Source organism: Hyperolius riggenbachi, chromosome 4 (genome assembly GCF_040937935.1).
Source record: "Hyperolius riggenbachi isolate aHypRig1 chromosome 4, aHypRig1.pri, whole genome shotgun sequence".
Taxonomy (NCBI): Eukaryota; Metazoa; Chordata; class Amphibia; order Anura; family Hyperoliidae; genus Hyperolius; species Hyperolius riggenbachi.
Window position 1 is genome coordinate 43,641,151 of NC_090649.1, and position 24,888 is coordinate 43,666,038.

At 44.2% G+C, this 24,888-nt stretch overlaps 1 protein-coding gene across 1 annotated transcript in view; it reads right to left on the reverse strand.

Moving 5' to 3' along the window:
• Window positions 1–11,031: 11,031 nt before the first annotated feature.
• LOC137571185 (cytochrome P450 2K6-like) overlaps window positions 11,032–24,888 on the reverse strand; it is a 47,178-nt gene continuing 33,321 nt past the window's right edge. The window contains exons 7-9 of the mRNA XM_068280000.1: window positions 21,929–22,113; window positions 17,862–18,003; window positions 11,032–11,210 (exon numbers count right to left, since the gene is read on the reverse strand). Of these exons, the coding sequence (XP_068136101.1) occupies window positions 11,032–11,210; window positions 17,862–18,003; window positions 21,929–22,113 (506 nt within the window). The remainder of the gene's footprint in view (window positions 11,211–17,861; window positions 18,004–21,928; window positions 22,114–24,888) is intronic.

The following is a 24,888-nucleotide window of genomic DNA, read 5'->3' on the forward strand; positions in this document are numbered from 1 at the left end:
TACAGGGAGGTGAAAGGCAGGAACAAGTGCAGGTGAGTTTATGCCGATGGTAATTAAGAACTACTATTGGCAGGGAAAGAGGTAAAGCGAGTTTTCTTCTTCAGTTCTTCAGAGGTGAAGTGTGTTCATTAGGGATGGACTAGGAAGAAGGCGTATCCCTAGTGGATGTGTATAGTGCTGACATTTCCATTTATGGAGTGCATAAAACAATTTGTGTCATTGATTAGCCACTTAAGGACCACAGGCTTACACCCCTCTAGTGACCAGGCTATTTTTTACAATTCAGCACACTGAAGCTTTAACAGTGTGCTGCACGACAATATAACGTAGCAGCCAAATGCTTCCCTTTTCTGCCCACCAACAGAGTTTTCTGTTGGTGGGCTCTGATCACTACTGCAGGATTTGTTTTTTTTAATTAATTTAAAATTATTTTTTGTTAAATAAATTTCCCTAATTTTCTTTTATATGCATTGTGGGAAATAACAGCTGTTTCCAACTGCCAAAAAAGCAGCATCTCCTTCCACAGACTTCACCTACCTGCAGCAAAGATGTGACACATGTGACAGAGGAAAGATTTTACAATGGGCAAACACTGACTAAATCATTTATTGTGATGATCTGCTCGGCTGCCTGTGCAGGCAGGCAGCTTTTTGACCATTGTGTAGGTTTGCATGCTGCAGGACTCTGGAAAGAAGGGCTTCTGTCAGTTTTGCAGCTTGTGCTTGCAGAGGAATTTGCATACGTTGTCATGCAAATTGCCTGGCCACATTCATTGGAGGCGTGTACTATAAGTACTATGTGTGTCCCACAATGCTTTGCTGGCCATAATGGATTCCTTCCTGTGAAACACTCTGGAGATTGTCAGCCTTACTCTTTGTTTGAAGATCAGCTTAGAGTAATTCCTGGAAACTGTGCTAGGCAGATTCCCTAGTGCAGTTAGGATTGTTTATCTGTTTTGTTTGTCTTTTGCAATTGTCCTGTCCCAACGGTTGTCGATAGGAAATCGTTCTGATCTCTGTTCTTGGAGCATAGCTGGTGCAGCGGTTGCTACCAGCTATCTCTTCTGTTCTGCCTCTCTGGATCGCACTAGCATCCTGCGCTAGTGCTGCGGATCCTTCTGTTCTGTCTACCTGGATCGCACTCGCCGTTCGCTAGTGCTGTGGATCCTTCTGTTCTGCCTCTCTGGATCGCACTAGCATCCTGCTCTAGTGCTGTGGATCCTTCTGTTCTGTCTACCTGGATCGCACTCGCCGTTCGCTAGTGCTGTGGATCCTGTCTCTCGCTTGTTCCTGTTTTCGTGTGTCTGTCTTGTCTGCTACAAGCGCTTGCTGGAGGCTCGGTGAGGTAACCGTTAAGCAAGCGCTCGCATCCTCTGTTTTACATTTGTTTGTCGTTGGTTAGTTAGGCGTGCTTGTCCCTGTTGTGCTTATCACGTGGGGACCACGCACGAACGCGTGCACTGTTGCGAATGAGTGCGGGGTACGCGTTCAGTTAGCATTTGTTATTTTCCGTATCTCCTCATTGTATGATTTGCTGTGCCTTTGCTATCCTCATATTCTGTTCTGATCTGCCATGTGTCACGTCTGGCGATTGCACCTCTCGCGATCGCGTTCCTGTTTTGTATCTGCTGTTGTGTGTGCGCGGTCGCCGGGTGGCGACTAGGTTGGCGCACACACATACAACCTGTCCCTTTGCTCGTTCTCATTCGCAATCGCTTCTCTTGCGATTGCGTTCTGCGCTTCGTACAATTCCTGTCTGGCATTTGTGGAGGTACAGAGGATTGGTTCCTCTGCACTCCCCAGCGCCATCTGCCGACAGGAATTTCCCTCTACGGGTGCGTAGCACCTTTTGCTGGGTGCCTGCAATTATACGCTTGTGGAGGATTTCCGCCGTATCAGCGCACGCGTTGTGCGCTGATCACGGAGAAAGTTCCACAATCGTTACAGTATGGCCAGCCCAACCCAAAACCCCAGTGTAGACGGAATTTCTGATTTGTACGATTTTGTCGAGTTTGGGTCCTGTGTCTTTAAGAGCTTTAAAAGGCTAAATTCAGAGACCAAGGCGGAATTTCTTTCTGAATGTGTGAGGTTTTGCCTGAATCCCACCTTTCAGATTTCTGATCCGTCCAGGTCGGCTCTTCTGTTTGCCTATGTGCTCTTAAAAGACAATTTGTTCACCTGGGCGTATGATCTGTTAAAAATCAATTCCTGGAATGATAATCTGTATCAGTTTCTTGCAGTGATATTCTCTCACTGGTTTAAACTGCCTGGCTTACCACCTGCTCTGATTGAGTGTGTAGCTGCTGACAAGTCAGCTGATCTTTCCCTTCCATGCAAAACCTTTCAGTATGACAATCAGCTCAATATGTCTGTTGCCACTTCAGGTTTTAAACAGCAGACATGCAAAGTTGCAAAAAAGGGAAAAACGAAAAAGCGCAAGCATCTGAATAAAACACTCCCTAATGATATGTATGATGATGTTGCTCAATCTCCAGGTTTTTTGCCCCAATCCAAAGCTTATGTGGATCCTGCTATAGGTAGGATCGCACACTATATTAAAGCAGTTAAAAAATCTGTTCTTGTTCCTGAACTCCACCCATATGGAGATTATTTAGATACTGGCTTGTTTGAACCTCCATTTGCCTCATGGGATGTCGGGGCCTTATTGGAGGAATTTGATTTTGATTGGAAAGCCTTTTGCAATTTTTACATCACAAAAAGTGAAGATGTCTTGAATGCTTGTCTCGATTCTATGTACCTTCTGATTGATTCCGATGAATGTGACAAGGATGATGTGGATCTGGTGATCTATGTATGGCAAACGATTTTGGATGAGTTGCACACACACCAACCAATTGATTCCAATAAAGAGACATCGTTGTCGGATGATTGTTCCTGCCTTTCTGGGGTAAAGCATGAGAGTCTTGACTTTGTGCAATCTGAAATGAATGAGTGTGCCGCTGTGGTTGATTCCTGTGTGAATCCTGAAGGATTCTCTCCTGACAGTGTGCAGTTTGAATCTGTGCGATCTGATGCCTGTTTCTCGGATGTTCCTGCAGATTGTGATCGGCATGAGTCTGCCGGTTTCCTCAAGGATGTGTGGGATCCTTTTTCATTTAGAAACAGATCTTTGAGATCTTCCGTCTGTGTCCCTGCTATGGGGAAAATTTCTCGACTATGCAGCGTAAAAAGTAAAATGAATATGCCTAATAAAGTTTATCCTGTTGATGTCGCTATTTCTTCTGCAAATGAGTCTCGGTCTCACCCTGTTCACACCTGTAAGGGCCCGTTGCCTGGGGACAGTTGCTCCAGTGTTTCAGTCCTAGATGCCTTGCAGTCTGCTCCGCAGATCGCGGAAATTTGCGCTATGGAAGCGTCAGTTTCACAACCTAAAGTGAATTTTGATTCGCAGGTTTTGCGTTCTGACTCCTCGGATTTGACATTGTTAGCCGAATCTAAGAGTGAGACAGCGCTTCGGTTTTGCGAATCTGATGCTGAGCCTTCTTTGCCTTGTTCAGAGATGCTTTCTCTGAACCTGCCCTATACCATGAATGATAACATGTTTTCCTTTGACACTGACGTTTGTGAGCCCCTTTCTTGCTCTGAGGAAAGTGCTGATTCTGCACCCTGTACTCTGGATGAGTCAATGTGGCCTTGCTTAGAATCCCCTGCAGTGTCCCTAGAGGCTCGTCTAGGTATTGCCACTATACTCACCTGTTTATCTGCAGTTTTGGAGTTAGAAGCTAGTTTGACTGCCACACAGAATTCTGGGTACAGTGAGAATGAAGTTAGGGAGTCAGTGTGTGTTCCAGTAAAAATTCCTGTACATCTCGCTAATTATGATGAAGTTCAGTCTCAAGTTATGGTGGAACCATTCCTGGGACATCTGCCCTGCCCGCAGGAGGTATTTAATGTTCAGCCCTGTAACATGGATAGTTCAGAATCCTTCTTAGAAAACTTGAAAAATGATGTTCCTGAGGTCTTGTTTGATGTTCTGGAGGTCTCCGAGTTCCTCCCAAAGGGTGCAGAACTTGTAGGAGATGTCTCCTGCCCCCAAAGTCCTTCTGAGGTGTTGCCCTCTTCCGTAGGCATTGCTGCCTTGCTGGCTACCTTTTCAGCTCTGGTGGAGCTTCAGTCATGTGTAGTCAATGATGATATTGCAATCACAGAAATTTCCGAATTTGAATCCGAGTCTTCTTTTGAAAGTCCAGTGCTTGAGACCATTGCTCGTGATGATTCTCTGCCCGGTCCTGGTTTTGGTTTCCTTGTGTCGGACTCTGAGTTTGGCAGTTCCCCAACATGTCCTGAGGTTTCTCCTGTGCTGGTGTACCCAAATGTGCTCTGACTGTGACCCAGAAAGCCCAAGTGTGCCTCGGTTACCAGCATACTCAGATGCTTCCTCGGTGGAGACATGTTCTGATTTAGCCTGCCTGCTTGCATGCCCAGAAGTGGTCCCTGAAAGTCTTGATCTTGATGGGTGTCCTCGTAATTCTGAGTCTGGAATTGTTATTAGTTCCATAGGGGTTCTTGATAGTTCTCCATGTGAGCCTGGTGATTGTTCTGCCCTCTTGGGATCTCTGTGGAGCTTCAAAAGGTTCTGGGAGACTCCGGGAGAAATTTTGCTTGGTACCCTGGATAAGATCAACGGTGGCTTTTGTGTTGTAAGGGACACTTCAAACAGGTTTTGTGGCAGATTTGGTATTTTCGGACGCTCCTTGAAAGGTGGTGGGTATTGTCTGGAGGGTTTCGGTGGCTTCTTCTCTGGTATCCACAGTCCTGATGGGTGTTACGCTGAGACTTGTAGTGCTGATGGGCATGTTTCGGTGGCTTCTGTTTCCGATGAGGTCGGTTTCGGGTGGACTGACTCTGGAATTGGACTTTGTCGGGCTGTCCCGACCTTCATGAGTCTTCAGTTTGAGTCTGTTGCTAATAGCACTTTTGAGGGTCGTCTGGAATTCGACCCTAGAGGGGGGGGGGGGGGGTACTGTGATGATTTGCTCAACTGCCTGTGCAGGCAGGCAGCTTTTTGACCATTGTTTAGGTTTGCATGCTGCAGGACTCTGGAAAGAAGAGCTTCTGTCAGTTTTGCAGCTTGTGCTTGCAGAGGAATTTGCATACGGTGTCATGCAAATTGCCTGGCCACATTCATTGGAGGCGTGTACTATAAGTACTATGTGTGTCCCACAATGCTTTGCTGGCCATAATGGATTCCTTCCTGTGAAACACTCTGGAGAGTGTTAGCCTTACTCTTTGTTTGAAGATCAGCTTAGAGTAATTCCTGGAAACTGTGCTAGGCAGATTTCCCTAGTGCAGTTAGGATTGTTTATCTGTTTTGTTTGTCTTTTGCGATTGTTCTGTCCCAACGGTGGTGGATAGGAAATCGTTCTGATCTCTGTTCTTGGAGCATAGCTGGTGCAGCGGTTGCTACCAGCTATCTCTTCTGTTCTGCCTCTCTGGATCGCACTAGCATCCTGCGCTAGTGCTGTGGATCCTTCTGTTCTGTTACTCTGTCCCTGGATCGCACTCGCCGTTCGCTAGTGCTGTGGATCCTTCTGTTCTGCCTCTCTGGATCGCACTAGCACCCTGCGCTAGTGCTGTGGATCCTTCTGTTCTGTCTACCTGGATCGCACTCGCCGTTCGCTAGTGCTGTGGATCCTGTCTCTCGCTTGTTCCTGTTTTCGTGTGTCTGTCTTGTCTGCTACAAGCGCTTGCTGGAGGCTCGGTGAGGTAACCGTTAAGCAAGCGCTCGCATCCTCTGTTTTACGTTTGTTTGTTGTTGGTTAGTTAGGCGTGCTTGTCCCTGTTGTGCTTATCACGTGGGGACCACGCACAAACGCGTGCACTGTTGCGAATGAGTGCGGGGTACGCGTTCAGTTAGCGTTTGTTATTTTCAGTATCTCCTCATTGTATGATTTGCTGTGCCTTTGCTATCCTCGTATTCTGTTCTGATCTGCCATGTGTCACGTCTGGCGATCGCACCTCTCGCGATCGCGTTCCTGTTTCGTATCTGCTGTTGTGTGTGCGCGGTCGCGGTGTGGCGACTAGGTTGGCGCACACACATACAACCTGTCCCTTTGCTCGTTCTCATTCGCAATCGCTTCTCTTGCGATTGTGTTCTGCGCTTCGTACAATTCCTGTCTGGCATTTGTGGAGGTACAGAGGATTGGTTCCTCTGCACTCCCCAGCGCCATCTGCCGACAGGAATTTCCCTCTACGGGTGCGTAGCACCTTTTGCTGCGTGCCTGCAATTATACGCTTGTGGAGGATTTCCGCCGTATCAGCGCACGCGTTGTGCGCTGATCACGGAGAAAGTTCCACAATCGTTACATTTATAAATAGTTATTGTAAAAATTATGCACTTTTTTAATTGCATTATTTTCACTGCGGTTCCTCCTTAAATTGATATGTTTCTTGTTTTCAAATGTTAATATGAAAGAAAACTAACGATGATAAAAAGGACCAGTTGGTTTCACTTATAAAACAATGTCTTTTGCTTATGAATTCTAAGTGGTATGCTTGACTATGGGTGTGGCAAGGGTGTGCCTGGAGGTGTGAAAGGGCTGTGTCTTAAATATGTCACTTCTTACCTCAGAAAGTAGGAAGGTATGCAAAAGTAATGGAACATACAGAAGTGTATGCAGGGCCAGATTTATAGCTCAACAAGCTATAGGCACATAAGCTCTGGCACTATGAGCTCCACCCCTTAAAACTTCAATGTATAACTGATTTGATGTTTTGTCTAATCGATCAAAAAAAGTTTATGAGAAATAAATTGTATCTGCATATGGTAGGCTGGCAACAGCAGCTTTGGCTGTCCTGAAATTGGCAGATTCACTTACAGACATTGCCAAAGCAAAGTCCACAGACACTGTGCAATGTCTGCTGAAACGTGGCTATTTATCCTGTTTCTGTGAGCAAAACCTTGGCCCTCATGGCAGCAATGGTTCAGTGAATGAAGATGGCCCAGTCAATCTCTCCCAGCAGATCAGGGTTCTGTCAGAGGAAGGCTGTGCATCCAGCAAATAAAACATACTGTATACCTTTCAACACATGCAGACATAAGTATTCCATAGATTTTATTACCTTTATATTGAAGTGGCAAAAGTTCCCCAGCAGATGTCCTCCATGTGCTGCTTTGCTCCGCCCTCATTCCAAGTTAGGCTGTGTCAGTGGTTGATCACAGAGCAGGGGCAGGAGTGTGAGATGGGTACAACAGAAGAGGTTCTGAGTCCCCCAGCAGATGTCCCCCATGTGCCACTTCATTACACCCTCCCTCCGATGCAGTCAGATGTACCATATGGAGGCAGCAGCACTCACCCTCTGTCCTGCTAGTAGCAGCTCTGCATTACACCACACTGGTGGCGTTCTTCTGTATTGTAAGGGTCCTCACTTAATGACCTTAACAAGCGAGGATGCCAAAGACACAATACAGAAAAACCGTCTCTGGAGTGGTGTAATGAAGAGCCACTGCTAGAAAGAAAGATGGTAATAGCTGCTGCCTCCATATGGTACATTGGACTGCATCGGAGGGAAGGCGGAATAAAGCGGCACATGGCGGACATCTGCCGGGGGACTCAGAATCTCTTCTGTTGTACCCATTTCCCACTCCTGCCTCTTCACTGCAATCAACCACTGACACAGACTAACTTGGAGGTAGGATGTAGAGGAGCAGCACATGGGAGACATCCGGGGGGGCCGCCTCTCCCAGTTAAGGTGCCTGTGAGCCTACAATGTCTAATGGGAAATCCGGCCCTGAGCGCATATAAAGTTTTGTAGGCTTATTAAACAATCTGACACCATGAGGTTGATTCACAAAGCGTACTTGTTTTTCTAATAGCGTAACTCACGTCACATGCCGCCAGTAGTAACGTTAATATGCCGTGCACTGTCTGCCCACCACAATATTACCAAACTTTCCTGCATCAACCCGAGTGTCTTCCCATGAAAAGATATAATAAAATATTTATAAAAATTTGAGAGGTGTACTTACTTCTGTGAGATACTGTACCCCTAGGTTGCTCTATGAAGTCATATCCCTGCTCACATAAAAACATACCGCAGAGGCTTGCCTTACCAAACCCTTCCCTAAATAACACTTACGGGGCCCGATCCAAATTATTTTTTTCTCCTAAGTTTTCTCCTAGTCCTAGGTGATATTTTCACATCTTATCAATTCACTATCAACATTCGTTTTAAGCTACCATTAACTACTTAAGGACCGCCTCACGAACACGGCGGCAGCCCCAGGACCGCCTAGCGCCAATTGGCGTCAAGTCCTGGAGCTGCAGTTTCCCAGGGAACGGCCACACACATGCGTGATCGTTCCCTGCCCATTCACGGAGCGGAGTTCCGTGAATAGCCTGCTAGCCGCCGATCGCGGCTAGCAGACTGCTTGTAAACGTAAGGGGAAAGAAACCCCCCTTGTTTACAAGCGTACAGCGTTGCGGTCTCCAGCAGCGCTGTACGAGATCAGCGATCCCCGGCCTCTGATTGGCTAGGGAGTGCCGTCCTCTCATAGGCTGATGCTTATGAGAGGCGGAACAGGACGGATCGCCGTCCTGTTCCAAATCAAGCATCGGAGGGGAGGAGGGAGGGAGGGAGGGAGGCCTCATAGAGGCCGAAGAAAATAAAAGAGAAAACAAGTGGAGCAGCGATCGAACCCCTCCGGCGGCATGTCCCCTTAGGGACAAAAAAAGGAGGTGAGTCTGATCGCTGGGCTCCCAAGCTGGGCTGTGCAGGAGGCTGAGAAGCCTGCACAGCCCACTACAGAAGAAAATGGCCTGGTCTTTAGGGGAGGTTAGCGCTGTGGTCATCAAGTGGTTAAGCACAAAAAAACTCAAAATAATTTTGTAGGTACTTTTTCACTTACTGTTTGATACTTTTTAAATTGAAGATCGCTGAGAAGTTATTTTAAGGTGAAAAATCTCCCTGAAGAAAACTTAGGAGAAACAGTGATTTGGATTGGGTCCATTGTATGCTGAAGGAGACTTCCGCTTCTTTAGAAACACTCATGCCACTGTTTCAAGCAGGAACTAACAGATAGGAGAGCCCATATACAGTATTTTGCTACACAATGGACTAGTCTTGGACAACTAGTAGGCAGCACGGTGGCGTAGTGGTTAGCCCTCTTGCCTTGCAACACTGGGTTCCTGGTTTAAATCCCAGCTGAGGCCCTATCTGCTTGGATTTTGTATGTTCTCAAACAGATTATTTTGGGTATTGTCTGCGTGGGTTTCCTCTGGGCACTCCAGTTTCCTCCCACATCCCAAAAACATACAGATAAGTTAATTGGCTTCCCCCTAAATGGACACTACTACCATACATACATACAAAAATGACTTTGGTAGGGATCAGCTTGTGAGCCCCTCTGAGGGACAGTTAAGTGACAGGACAATATACTCTGTAAAGCACTACCAAAGATGGTGGCGCTATATAAATACTAAAGAATAGTAATAACTAATCATTCCTTCGGTTTATGGACAATTTGGCATTGACAACAGTCTCACATTTTTGCAAAATAACTCCAGTTGCAAAAATGACGGTTGGCCCTTGGCTTCCACTGGCCATTAGAACAGTTTTATTTGGAACTGACCATATAATGGTAATCAGAGTATATTTGCAGAGAGCAGCGAATAGTACAATTGATTTTGTATTTCAGAGCTACACTCTGAAGAAGTGCATGCAAAAGGCTGCTGAGAGTGTCTGGAGGTAGTTCTTCTCCTTTTAACTTTCAAATCTAATTTTTTTTGTTTATTTAAAGGACCACTATTGCAAAAATGTGTAAAATGAATACTGCATGTGTGTGCACATGTATACAAATTAAATTTAGCCCTGAGTAAAATACAATGGACTCCATTCTGGTAGCTACAGTATGTGTAGTAAATAATGTCTGTAAAATACCTCTTGGCAATTCTGAAAGATTTTTCTGCACTTCTAAAATGTGGTAAAACGTGCGGTTAAAAGTTTAGTAAATGTGATAAAACCTGTGGTATTTCAGTGGTAAATAATAATAATAATAGTCTTTATTTGTCTTTCATAATTTAGGATAGTTTTTGGAAGTTTTCTCTTTTTTTTTGGGGGGGGGGGGGGGGGTGTATTTGATTGTGTAGCAACCTATGGAAAGTATATCTATAGGCACCCCCATAAAAACAAAAAGTTTATTTCTACTATTCTTCTCAATTACACAGCCTGAAAAGGAATTCCACTAAAACAGAAATAAGAACTGAATAGAAACTCCACTAAAAGCTGCAAAATGCACACACGCTGACTTTACTGCCAGGTACAGGCAGGTCTGATGGGTAAATGATGTGCTAACACACCCCCTTTTATTCCCTACAATTCCAAATTTTTTATTTTTTTTTGTAAAATAGTGAACATTTTATGACATAAATTACTGCTTGACGCAAATTATGACTAAAATCTACCAAAATGGCGAACTGCTTTTATCGCATGTGGTAAAATACCACTTATGCGGTAAAACGGAGGCTAAGCGTACCAGAATTGAGGCCAACATATATTTTTTTCCTACATTGCTGTCACTTACAATAGGTTTAAAAAAAATTGACAAGTTTTAGACTAGTCCATCTCTTCATGGGGGATTCTCAATATTTTAAAAAGCATTTCCTGAATAGCAGTTGCTAAGTACAACTGCCAAAATAGTGTGCAGGTAAGTTAGGAGGTTGATTGGTATCTTTGTATAGATCCTTTACAGGAAATGCTTTTGTCACTTGGGCCTGGGTACACTAATTAGGCAGTTGTGTCCGCTATTTAGCAATGCTTCAATGTTGCAGATGCTGAAAAGTGGGCAGAAGCGGACACAACTGCGTTAGTGAGCTCAGGCCCTTAGTGAAAACAGGTCACGATCTTCGCTTTGGTGGTGGTTTATTACAGCTTTTCCTATCTCTGGAACCACTCATAACTCACACATGCAGTTTTATGGTAGATAATGTACACTCTGATTGTGTATATTATTACAGATTTACTTTAAAATCACTATAAATTAACTGTGAAGTGTCCATGCTCTTGAAAATGTTCATTTGCGAGGAATGGCACAGATTTCCTGGGGTAAAGGTGCATTCATAGAGCTAGGTGAAGGGGTGAGATCCACAACAGCACCGGGAGGGGCCTGGAAGGTGAAGTTTTGCAGCAGTCCTATAAAGAAGAGGAACAGCTCCATCTTGGCCAATGTTTCTCCAGCACAACTTCTTCTGCCTGAAAATACAATAAAATCAGTTGAGGTAGGTTCACCTTTCCTTCCTAGCTTCTTACACTGTGAACAGTTGTGATCTTATGACCTGCCCACTTCCTTAGGTCAATGATTACAGTGTTTTAAAGTGTACAACACATATAAAAGAACTAGAAATCCCCCTTATAAGGATATTAATTAAGCAAATGAGCAAAAAGATAACACATACAGGATGTATAGAAAGTACAAGAAAATCTTTATTTATAAGCCAGCCATGATTAAAAACAATTGAGAACAAGGCAGCCAGACCTGAGCCTTAGGCCCCTAGTATGGCAGTATAAAACGCAAACCCTGCGTATCAGTTAATAGTAATAAACCTGTATGCGCCCACCTAGGGATCTCTGCAGAAAAAATATACATATATATATAAAACAAAGAACAGTGCCCAAAAGGGTTATATTCAAAAATGTATAATAACTGACACAATAACTAGGGCACTGTGCTGCAGAAAAAAATATTATTTTTTCTCCCCAAGGGGAGCACACACAGCTGTGTAAATATATAATCTCAATTTATCGCTGTCACCAATACAATAAAGTGCTAGTGCAATGAAATACATACAACATCACATGTCTACCTCATCCTTCCATTACCCTTTTTTCCTGATATGGTTTTGCACTATATATATATTTTTCTGCTCATTTGATATGTGATGTTGTATGTATTTCATTGCACTAGCACTTTATTGTATTGGTGACAGCGATAAATTGAGATTATATATTTACACAGCTGTGTGTGCCCCCCTTGGGGAGAAAAAATAATATTTTTTTCTGCAGCACAGTGCCCTAGTTATTGTGTCAGTTATTATACATTTTTGAATATAACCCTTTTGGGCACTGTTCTATGTTTTATATATATGTATATTTTTTCTGCAGAGATCCCTAGGTGGGCACATACAGGTTTATTACTATTAACTGATAATTAATTGTTATTAATCATGGTTGGCTTATAAATAAAGATTTTCTTGTACTTTCTATACATCCTGTATGTGTTATCTTTTTGCTCATTTGCTTAATTAATATCCTTATAAGGGGGATTTCTAGTTCTTTTATATTTGTTGTATTCATTGGTTTGGGTCGGCAACCTACTTCCCCTAGCCTATTATGGTAACTTTAGTAACATTGGTTACTTAGTAATGTCTGCTCGTCTTTTTTTATGTAAAAGTGTTTTAAAGTGTAACTGTCGGGCATAAAATAAGAAATCAATTATTATTTTTATCTGGTAAACAAGTAATTAGGATGCTAACCAGGCAATCCAAAAGTTAAAAAATCACTATTACTTTTCTTGTTGATAAATGATCATTCCCCAGTTTACCTGAGTCTTATTTAGTACATTGGAAGTTACAGGGCATGATAGGTTGTCTTTTTTTGCTTCTCTACTTTCCCCTCGGACATAACTAATGCAGTCTGATTGGCTGAAGCCTCTTTCCCTCCTGTTTTCCCCTCCCACACCTCTGTTCCTCTCTGATTGGCCAAATTGACAATTTTAAAACACACCATACAATCTTTAGAAAAATTGAAAAAAAATTTCCAGCAATCCGGACCGATAAAAATCGGGAAAAAAAATGGGAAATCCAATCGGATTGTTCAGTCGATTGAAAAAAAAAAGCCTTCGATTTTTTCAGGTGATCCGATCATAGTTATCAAATAAATTGCCGTAAAATCGGATAATCTTATTGTATCGTGTGTGACCACCAAGGGAGGAGATTACATCAGGATTGGCTTCAAGATAGACACAGTTAAAATGGAGGCTCCTAAGAAGGATTTTCTCTTTTTTTACTATAGAAAAATCACTCAAATCAAAATGTGGACAGTGCAATACATATGATATGTAAGTAGAGCAAATATTTATCTACTTATACTGTATATGTGTTTTTTTTTCTGAGAAAGTATGGCTGACAGCTCCTTTTTAAACAGCTGCTCACATGGATGTGGAGCACCTAGTCTGTCCATGAAGCTGTTTAAGACACTAAGTGGACTCAATTCACTAAGCTTATCTCCTGTCTTTAATAACGCTTCTATAGTTATCACCATGGTGATGAGGCATGTCGTATTCAGTAAACATTTTACCTCAGGCAAACCTAAAGTTAACTCTTCTGTCTTTAAGTTAACTCTTCAATCCTTAAAATAACTCCAGAGTTAAAGACAGACTGTTTATTAACTGCGTGTGAAAATAACTACAGAGGCGGTAACAACTACAGAGGAGGTAAATTAACTACAGAGGAGGTAACTTAACTACAGAGGAGGTAAATTAACTACAGAAGAGGTAACGTAAGGAATGAAGAGATAAGATAACTCTCTTACTGTGTGGAGGTAAGTTTTCTCTTGCCTTATTATCTCCAGCATGTTCTTAGTGAATTGAGGCCACTGTCGTTTATGACTTGAAGAAGCAGGCAAGTTCCGAGAAACGCGTCATCCCTTTCTGTGTCCAATACTTCATATCTTTTTAATCTCCAGTTTGAGGTGAGATTGTTTATTATTTCACGTCCAATTATTTGCATAAGTTTTGGGGAGAATCCTCTGAACCAGTATGTAGTCATTGTCCCGAACAGCGAACATTTGCCATGTTCGATTTGCCCCCTATACATTAAAATTGAGCTAAACTTTGACCCCTTTCCTCGCAATCAGCAGACACATGGCAGCCAATCAGCTAGCACCCCCTCCTGGAACCCCCCACCCCCCTATCAAAAAGCAGTTGCAGTGGCCATATTGGATTGATTCTCTGCTGGCTGCTGACTGTTAGGGAGAGCAGGGTCAGACTTGCTGCAGATAGGTAGGGAAAGCATTAGCTAGGCCTGTGTTCTTGTTCCTCACTTGCTGTGAAAGCACCCCAAACAGCCCCTTTGAAGGCTAGCACATCGGTCTTGTGTGTGTGTGTTTTTTTTTTTCTCTTTGTGGGACACCCCACAGCCCACTGAAACTTAGAGCTGTGTGCACACTACTTCTGTTGCCTCATGAAGTTGCAGGCACAGAACCACTCCAGTGCATTATTATTTCACTGTATTCTGATAGTACTATTGCATTTCTCTGTGTGAGACACTCCACAGCCCACTGACACCCAAAGCTGCGCATAATGAGATTTCTGCCCTTTAGGGATTAAACCTGACTCTGTAATTTTTGTCAACTGTCAACTCTGTAATTTTTGGTGGGACTTTTGGCATGGACACCCCCTTTGGCATGCCACAGTCCAGGTGTTAGACCCTTCGAAACAAGTTTTCCATCACTTTTGTGGCCAGTAACAGTCTATGTAGGTTTTAAAATTTGCCTGCCCATTGAAGTCTATAGCAGTTCGCCAGATTTGCCTGTTCACGAACGTTTGTGGAAGTTTGCGTTCACTGTCCGCGATTGGAAAATTCTATGTTTGCGATACCTCTTATTGTCATGTTCCAATTGTAGTTTAAGGCCAAAATTGGGGGGAACCAGTGAACATATCTCTGTGTTTTTTGGAAGTGGAAGGAAACTCATTCTAACATGGAGAAAACATTTACACTCCATGCGGATGGTGTCCTAGCCTAAATTAAAATTGGGTACCCCAGCACTACAAGATGAAATTGCTACTCACTATGCCATTGTACCGTGGCGACACGGAATACCTAACACACAAGAGAAGCAAATGCTCACTTCCAGCCAGCAACCTGCCATACACAGTGGGTTGCAAAAGTATTCGGCCCCCTTGAAGTTTTCCACATTTTGTCATATTACTGCCACAAACATGAATCAATTTTATTGGAATTCCACATGAAAGACCAATACAAAGTGGTGTACACGTGAGAAGTGGAACGAAAATCATACATGATTCCAAACATTTTTTACAAATAAATAACTGCAAAGTGGTGTGAGCATAATTATTCAGCCCCCTTTGATCTGAGTGCAGTCAGTTGCCTATAGACATTGCCCGATGAGTGCAAATGACTAAATAGAGTGCACCTGTGTGTAATCTAATGTCAGTACAAATACAGCTGCTCTGTGAGGGCCTCAGAGGTTGTCTAAGAGAATATTGGGAGCAACAACACTGTGAAGTCCAAAGAACACATAAGACAGGTCAGGGATCAAGTTATTGAGAAATTTAAAGCAGGCTTAGGCTACAAAAAGATTTCCAAAGCCTTGAACATCCCACGGAGCACTGTTCAAGCGATCATTCAGAAATGGAAGGAGTATGGCACAACTGTAAACCTACCAAGACAAGGCCATCCACCTAAACTCACAGGCCGAACAAGGAGAGCGCTCATCAGAAATGCAGTCAAGAGGCCCCTGGTGACTCTGGACGAGCTGCAGAGATCTACAGCTCAGGTGGGAGACTCTGTCCATAGGAAAACTATTAGTCATGCACTGTACAAAGTTGGCCTTTATGGAAGAGTGGCAAGAAGAAAGACATTGTTAACAGAAAGCATAAGAAGTCCCGTTTGCAGTTTGCCACAAGCCATGTGGGGGACACAGCAACCATGTGGAAGAAGGTGCTCTGGTCAGATGAGACCAAAATGGAACTTTTTGGCCAAAATGTAAAATGCTATATGTGGCGGAAACTAACACTGCACATCACTCTGAACACACCATCCCCACTGTCAAATATGGTGATGGCAGCATCATGCTCGGGGAGTGCATCTCTTCAGCAGGGACAGGGAAGCTGGTCAGAGTTGATGGGAAGATGGATGGAGCCAAATGCAGGGCAAACTTGGAAGAAAACCTCTTGGAGACTGCAAAAGACTTGAGACTGGGGCGGAGGTTCACCTTCCAGCAGGACAATGACCCTAAACATAAAGCCAGGGCAACAATGGAATGGTTTAAAACAAAACATATCCATGTGTTAGAATGGCCCAGTCAAAGTCCAGATCTTAATCCAATCGAGAATCTGTGGCAAGATTTGAAAACTGCTGTTCAAAAACGCTGTCCATCTAATCTGACTGAGCTGGAGCTGTTTTGAAAAGAAGAATGGGCAAGGATTTCAGTCTCTAGATGTGAAAAGCTGGTAGAGACATACCCTAAAAGACTGGCAGTTGTAATTGCAGCAAAAGGTGGTTCTACAAAGTATTGACTCAGGGGGCCGAATAATTACGCACACCCCACTTTGCAGTTATTTATTTGTAAAAAATGTTTGGAATCATGTATGATTTTCAATCCACTTCTCACATGTACACACTTTGTATTGGTCTTTCATGTGGAATTCCAATAAAATTGATTCATGTTTGTGGCAGTAATGTGACAAAACGTGGAAAACTTCAAGGGGGCCGAATACTTTTGCAACCCACTGTATATTGGTCCACAGACAGACAGCAGTGCCCTAGTGTAGGTGAATCCCCTAGTGGTGGGAGGACTGGGGCTCATCTGAATTCTTCCTCTCGGTGTTGCATTTGGGTTTGTGGGTCCCGAATGGTGGCAAAGCTTGTGACTCACTTCTGTCATGTGAAGTTAACCAGTGTTTGTGTTTTTGACAAAGATTATCTCCAAGAAGGGCAACTGTCAGGACCGAAGGTTTTCACATCATATGGAAGGAGGTGTATTGATCTTTGTTCAATTAATGTAGCCTAAAATTAACAATCCTTTTGGTGAGTATTTAAGATTAACCACCGTATAGACATGCTGGCATGTTCTCTTCTGAGAAGCCTGCTGTTTTTTTGTTGTTGTTGTTTTTTTCTGTGGGGTGGGAAGGAGAGAAGACAAGAGAAAGGTGTCCTGTTGAGGCAAATTCAAGAGAATGACTATGGCAGCCAGACCAGCCGAATCAAACAGGACAGATCACTAACAACATTATCCAATAGCATTGGGGGATGTATTCTTAGTCTATATTTTTACTGTAGGCAATTACAATCAATCATCTGAGGTGACAGAAACGTAGCATGTGTACCCAGCTTTAGAGAGTAGCATGTGTACCCAGCTTTAGAGAGTAGCATGTGTACCCAGCTTTAGAGAGACCCACATGCCTGTATCCAATGTATTGCAACTGCACAACTGCTATACCAGTAACCTAACAGCAATCCTCATAACGATCTAATTTGACCCATGCGAGTGTTGCAAACATTTGTCGCTCAACAGACTCAACAAAAAACAGGAAACAATTTTTAGGAGAATCCAGTCCAAGGCCATAGTGGATGACGTCACCTCAGCACAGGTAGATCTGGGTGAATAATAGTACCTGGGGGTACAGGGGAGCCCAGAGCTGTAAGGGGCCCCCAACTACTACCTCACTCCTTCTGATAAAAAGGTCCATCCTTCACATCAGAAGTATTTGTTGTTACACTTGTTATAGGTGTGAAGATTACGATATCCACACTTTTTTTTATGACACTTGCAAGATGGGCCCCAGGCTGTGAGGGTCACCAGGGGTAGTCAACGGGAAGGGTGTGACCATTGGGGTGGCTCATCAAAGTTTTTCTGGGGGGCCCCATAATTTGTAGTTATGCCAAAGGTGAAAAGTCCAGAAAATAGGACTCCATTCTTCCCTTTGATGTGCAAAAGACAACACCACATCATGCTGGACCATATAGCCCGATTTATGACCTATTTTTGCTATTTAGTTTCAAAGTTCAGAAAGTAAGATCTTAGCTTGCAGATGGTGGTTGTCATGATGGACTCTGATAACCCCGGACTTTATTCACTCCAGCAAGATCTGCTATGGATTACCTGCTGAGAAGGGGATGAAGGCCTCGTTGTTTTTGAAATTCCCATCTGCATCAAGAAAGTGTTCTGGGTAAAATTCATAGGGTTTTGCGAAGTAGGCTTCATCTCTTAATACGGAAGTCAGCAATGGGATAATGGTGGTGCCCTGGAGAGAAGAAAGTTTTTATAATAAAAAAAAAAAACATTGTGCAGTAGACGACTTAAAACTTTTTCACAGTGTTTATATGTGAGCAGTAAATAGCAACATAACTACAAAAATAGATACAAATAAATTCCATGTGCAGCATACAACCATCCAGCGATACAGGCACATTTTCATTTTGTAGTTTAAGTACATTAGAAACAAGAAACATAGTGGGAAGACAGTAGCAGGAAAAAAGGCGCTGGCTGAGTGTGGACGAAAAGGGCGTCGCCATAGTCTCTAATGCAATTATCGTTAATACCGCGAAAAAAAGCAGAAAAAAGTTTGCAGCGATAAATATCATTAACAACATTAGAACGTTAGAGTTTTTGAAGTATGTTATCGTTTTAGAAGCTTGCAACGTTACAGTTTTTGTCATATTATTTTGTTTGTATGTACGAATTTTTTTTACGTTTTTAAAGATATTATCGTTTTTATGAGTAAAAGGGTGTTTCTGCAGAGGGAGTGGTTAGACTGAGGCACCACAAGGGGGAATGGTTAGGATTAGGCACCACCTATATATGTTCTTTACCATCTAACATACAGCAGAACTTATAGTATATGCTTAAACATGTATGTATCCTATTGTAACGATTGCGGAATAATCTCCGTGATCAGCGCACAAGGCGTGCGCTGACACGGCAGAAATCCTCCACAAGCGTATGAAGGGGGGAACCCAGCTTTGGTGCAAGCACCAGTAGAGGGAGATTCTCACCGGCAGGTGGAGCTGTGGAGCGCAGAGGAGCAAGGTCTCTGCACTGCCACAGATGCCAGTTGAGAAGTGTCCGAATTGCAAATGAGTAGGGCAAGATTGCCCTTAGAGAGAGAGCACAGAGATAGGATGAATGTGTATGCACCAATCTAGTCGCCACCCAGCGACGGTGAATACACAACCGCAGAAACAAAGTAAGAACGCCATCGCGAGAGTAGCGATTGCCACAAGTGACACAAGACAGAGCAGAGGTAAACCCAGGAGCGGAGCAAAGGCACAGCAAATAATACAATGAGAATGATGAAGAAAATAACAAACGCTAACTAAACGCGAACACCGCACTCATTCGCAACAGCGAACGCGGTTACAGCGCGGTCTCCGCACGTTAAGCGCAACAGAGACAAGCACGCCACCCTAACTAACCAAGGACACACAAACACAAAATAGAGAACGCGAACGCTTGCTTAACGATTACCTCACCGAGCCTACCGCAAGCGCTCGTATCAGACAAAACAGACAGACCAACAGGACACCGGAATAAGTCAGATAAGATCCACTGCTCTTCCGCCAGAGCGAGTGCGATCCGGGCAGGGAAACAGAGTTAGCAAGATCCACTGCTCTTTCCGCCAGAGCGAGTGCGATCCAAGTACAGCAAGACAGCAAGATGAGGTAGCCAGTAGCAACCGCTGCTCCAGCTTACGCTCCAAGAATACAGATCAGAAAGATCCACAGCCGCTACCGCTAGAGGCTAGTGCGATCCAAGCAGATGAACAGAAGGAGCTACCAGTAGCAACCGCTGCTCTGGTTAGCATCCCCAGACAGACAGAACAGGCAATACAAATTATACAGCCTGACTGAACTAGAGGGGTGTCTAATACAGCCCCCAGGAATACTCTAAGATAACTTTAGCAATGAATAGCAAGGCTGACACTCCTGGAGTGTTTCAACAAACCATGAAAGATGACCAGCAAAGGACTCTGGGAAAACATAGCTTTTTATACTGCCAGCCTACAAAGGAGCCATCTAGGTGATTTGCATAACCAATGTATGCAAATCCCTCAGCAGCAGAACAGGTCTGGAACTTGCAAAGAAAAGACAGGTCTCTCTTCCAGAGACCTGCAGCCCACAGACTAGAGGAATGGTCAAACAGCTGTCTGCCTGTGCAGCCAGCTGAGCGGATCATTACACCTATGTATTGATATAACCCCGTATAACTCACATATATGTCAAGAAACTTCAAAATGAGCATGTAAGTGATGTCTATATATTGTATAATGCCTGCATATATATAATGCCTGTTTGTATATAATACCTGTTATTCCACTGTTATGTGCTTCCTTAAAATCAATAAAAATTGATGTTTAAGGTTTAGGCACCATCCGGCCGGTGGTTAGTTTTAGGCAACACACAAAGGGGGGTGGTTAGGGTTAGGCACCACTGGGGAGGGGGGGGGGAACTAGGGTTACCGTATTTTTCGGACTATAATACGCACTTTTTCTCCCCCAAATTTGGGGGGGAGAAGTCGGTGTGTCTTATAGTCCAAATGTCCGGACTAGAGTGTAGAGAATGCAGCGGGAGCTTACCTATGCTGTGATATCCGAGTACCCCATCTCCAGGCATGATTGTACATTGATCCAGTGCGCTGTGTCGGCAGTCTTCCATCCCTCTCACTGCGTGACCTGGCGGTGGGGGCTACACATGACATGGCAGTGAGTGAGGCTGAAGCATGGCTGTGAGAAAGGCGTGTGCAGCCATGTGCGCAACGCACATCACCTTGCCTGCAGGGGGAGAGCTGGTGAGAGATTCGGCAAAAGAGTTAGCAGTAGAGGTGGCAAGGGAGGCTGTACAACTGACCAGGACCAATCAGCTGCCTCCCACCCTTGGGCAATCCTGCAGCGGTTCCAGCTCCTTCACCACCGAAGCCCGGACCGAAGAGCTTCCGGTCACCTGCGGCAACCACGTGAACCAATCGTTCAGCAGTTCCAGCCCCTTCACCACTGAGGCACAGACAGACGAGCTTCCTGTCCCCTACTTGCGCACCACTTGGGCCATCCAGCTCCTCCAGCAAGACTGACGTGACGACCGTTTCCCCGCCGCTGCTGAAACCATTTCCCCTGCCGCCGCTGGACCAAATAAGCTGCCTCTCACCAAGTAAGCAGCTTCTGCTGATCCCCTGTCCACTGCCACTATTGCCGCTGATGGGAGACCCAGACCGATCTCCCTTAGGGCAGCTTCCCTCTCTTCCAGGACCATTAGCAGCACACTGAAGCCCTGCTACTGCCGGTAAATGCACTGTAATGTATGTTAGGACAGTCTAGCTTAGTGTAGGTTGTGGGCACAGTGCAGGTTGTGGGATCAGTGTAGCTTAGTGTAGGTTGTGGGGTCAGTGCAGGTTGTGGGGTCAGTGTAGGATGTGGGGTCAGTGTAGCTTAGTGTGGGTTGTGGGGACATTGTAGGTTGAGGGATCAGTGCAGCTTAGTGTAAGTTGTGGAGTCAGTGTAGCTTAGTGTAGGTTGTGGGGTTGGTTTAGGTTGTGGGGACAGTGTAGCTTAATCAAGGTTGTGGGGACAGTGTAGCTTAGTGTAGGTTGTGGGGAGAGTGTAGATTAGTGTAGGTTGTGGGGGCAGCAGGAGTTAGTATAGCTTAACAGTGTAGTTTAGATAGAGACAGCTTGGGGGGGAGAAAGGATCATAAGACGCCCCTGAACTAAAGACGCACCAAGTTTTGTATTTTTTTTCATGGTTTTTGTCCTCTGAAACTAGGTGCGTCTTATAGTCCGAAAAATACGGTAGGCACCACTGGGGGGGTGTTAGGGTTCGGCACCACCAGGGGAGCGGTTAGTTTTAGGCACCACCAGGGGCGGGTTCTGTGTGAGAGTAGGGTTGGGTTAAGCTGTATTGTTGAATTATGTAACAGTTTTAAACATTAATATATTTTCATTATTATTTCCCATCTGTAATTACAATGGTATTTATCGTTAACCAAGTTTGACAACAATGTTTATTGTTATCAGATTTTGTTATCCACCCACACCATTTTCATATCAAGACAAGCCCTTTTTTCACTGCGCCCTTTTTTCATGCACGCATTTCCAGGTGTTAGAATTTGAAATTAAAAAATGTACATATTGTGTATATATTTGTCTGGAACTCAGCTTTGATAACAATCATTACTTACTTTTGGAATGAAATAACCTCTTAAAGTTACATCTTGAGTAGTTGAATGTGGAAGGTTGCTCGGAGCAATGTCTGCAAAGCGTTGGACCTCACAGACAACAGCTTCCGTATAGGGCATCTGCTTCTTATTCTCTAGCCTAGGACGAGCTGAGCCGATCACTCCGTCAATTTCAATTTGCACTTTTTCTATTAGGATTGAAATTCAAAGCTAAGTGATTAGTGCTGATTTATACATAAGCAACAATTTCTGCTTCGCTTCTCTAAGTAATAACAATGTCAAGGTTTTTTTTGAAAACTGGAGACCACTGGGGAATTTACCACTTATGGAGAGCTTTTTGGATAAAGGTTAGAAGTTTGAACTTAATTTTCCAGTTGGCAGCTAAACAAAAGCTTGGCAAAGAAGGAGGATATCCACGGAAAGCAAGGTTTAGCATGGAATAAAGTCAGTGCCGGTTCTAGTAACAATGGTGTCCCTGGGCAAAATGAATCTGGGGGTTTCTGCTAGGGGGGCCCCAGATTCATTTTGCCCAGGGACCCCATTGTTACTAGAACCAGCACTGAGGGGCCCGTTGTCACTTGTCACAGCCAAATTTCCCCCCTGAGCTATCTGCTGTCCATTCCCCCACCCCCAACTTGACTATGCTCCCTGGGGCTCCTGCAGAGTTTTGGGCAGAGTAGAATCTCACCTGTTCTGGTGGGCACTCTCCTCTGTCAGTGCATGATACTGACTTCATCCTCACAGGACACCTCTCCTCCACAACCTAGCCCATGTTTTTATGTAATATCATGCCATAGGTCACAGAGAAGATGCAGCCAGCGGTGGATGAAGACAGAAGTGCATGGAGCCCAGACAGGTGAGGCTCTACTCTGCCGAAGACTCTGCAGGGGTCCCAAGGAGCAATAGTTACGTTGGCAGGGAGACACCTTTGGGGGACCCTTACAGATACTTAACTAAGAAGAAGGAAATCTCTGGATCCTGGAGATGCTTCCTAACTTGCCACGTATGGACCGAGAGAGAGGGACCAAGCTCATTTTCATGCATATGTGCGGCTGTACTGCATCTGCACAGTTACAGCTGTGCTTGTGCAGTAAGCCAGAGCCACTCATGCTCGAGTGGCTCCATGCTATTGCTCAGGCCCAGCCATACTCATGCAAGTTCACCATGCATGTTCATACATGAAGAGGAGCTCAGTAGTGATCTTCAGGAGGGTCCTGGGCGGTGGTTAACCTCCTTGCCGGTTCAATTCCTCCGGCAAGGAGGCAGCGCAGAAGATTTTTTTTTTTTTAATCATGTAGCGAGCCTAGGGCTCGCTACATGATAGCCGCTGAGCGGCGGCATCCCCCTACCCACTCCGATCGCCTTCGGCGATCAGAGTAAGCAGGAAATCCCGTTCAGAATGGGATTTCCTGCAGGGCTTCCCCGGTCGCCATAGCGACGGGGCGGGATGACGTCACCGACGTCATGGACGCCGGGACGTCATAGGGAATCCCGGTCCGCCCCTCAACGCTGCCTGGCACTGATTGGCCAGGCAGCGCAGGGGTCTGGGGCGGGGGGGGGGGGGCTCGGCGCGGCGGATTGTGGCGGATCGGCGGCGAGTGGCGGCGATCGGAAGTTACAAGCAGCTAGCAAAGTGCTAGCTGCTTGTAACAAAAACAAAATTATGCAAATCGGCCCAGCGGGGCCAGAGAAATCCTCCTGCGCAGGTTACCCCGAACTGAGTTCGGGATAACCGGCAAGGAGGTTAAAGGGGTGGGTACTAGGACATGTAAGGTCTCTGGAGGATCCAGATGCTTCCATCTTCTTAGGTAAGGGTCTTTTTTTTTACGCATCCATCCACAAAATATTCAGTTAGTGGGAGTTGTGTGGACAAAAATGCATTGTTGACGTCTGAGGTCAGAGGAGCATAAGCAGACTGGTTTGAGAATATAAAAAAGCCACAGTAGCTGCAATGACCTCTCGTTACAAGCAAGATATTCATAGTAGCATCTCTAAAAATGCAACACATCACATTTTGAGGCAGATGGGGCTACAGCAGCAGACCACTACGAGTGCAACTCCTGTACATGAAGTGCCTTGATTTCCTGAGATGGCTTAAACAACATGAAAGTGTGGATCCATCATGCCTTGTGTCAACAGTGTCGGTAATTATTGTCTTCCTGAAATGTCCACCCTCATTTCATCTTCAGCATCCTGGTAGATTACAGCTGATTTTTATCTGCATGGAGTTTGTATGTTCTAACTTTGTCTACCTGGGTTTCCCCCAGGTTCTCCAGTTTCCTCCCACATCCCCAAAACATACAGATTCCCCTAAACTTGCCCAAGACTATGATACACATATAGATTAGATTGTGAGCCTCTTTGAGGGACAGTTGGTGACAAGACTATATATACTTTGTAAATCACTGCCAAAGATGTAGGTACTATATAAATAAGAAATAATAATAATAAACAAGTATCTCCAAGTACATTTTGTTATTTTTATAGTAAATATTTTTACTGATTGGATCTTTAGACTTGCAATAAAAATCAAATTTTTCAAGTCTGTGAACCCAAGACCCTGCAAACGTTATCTAACAGTTTAATGGGTTAGCCATCCAAGTAGAAGTAAGCAGTTAGTCCCATCTGGTCCACCCACCAAACCACATCACAAGTTCGTTCAAAACTATTCATGTCATTAGCCTCTTTAGAAACATATTAACTGAGAAAAATGTTTACACGTTTAATACTTATTTTCCTTACTGGTTCCACATGTAAGGAAAGAATACAAAAATGAAAAAGTTGATATTCTGATTCACATTGTACGGCGTTGTACAGTAAATAAGCTGAATTAATTAAATGATGTATTTTACTGTATCACTATTTCGCTGAAACACATAATTAAAAAAATATATAATCATGTAATGAAAGAAAGAAAGAAAGAAAGAAAGAAAGAAAGAAAGAAAGAAAGAAAAAAAGAAAGA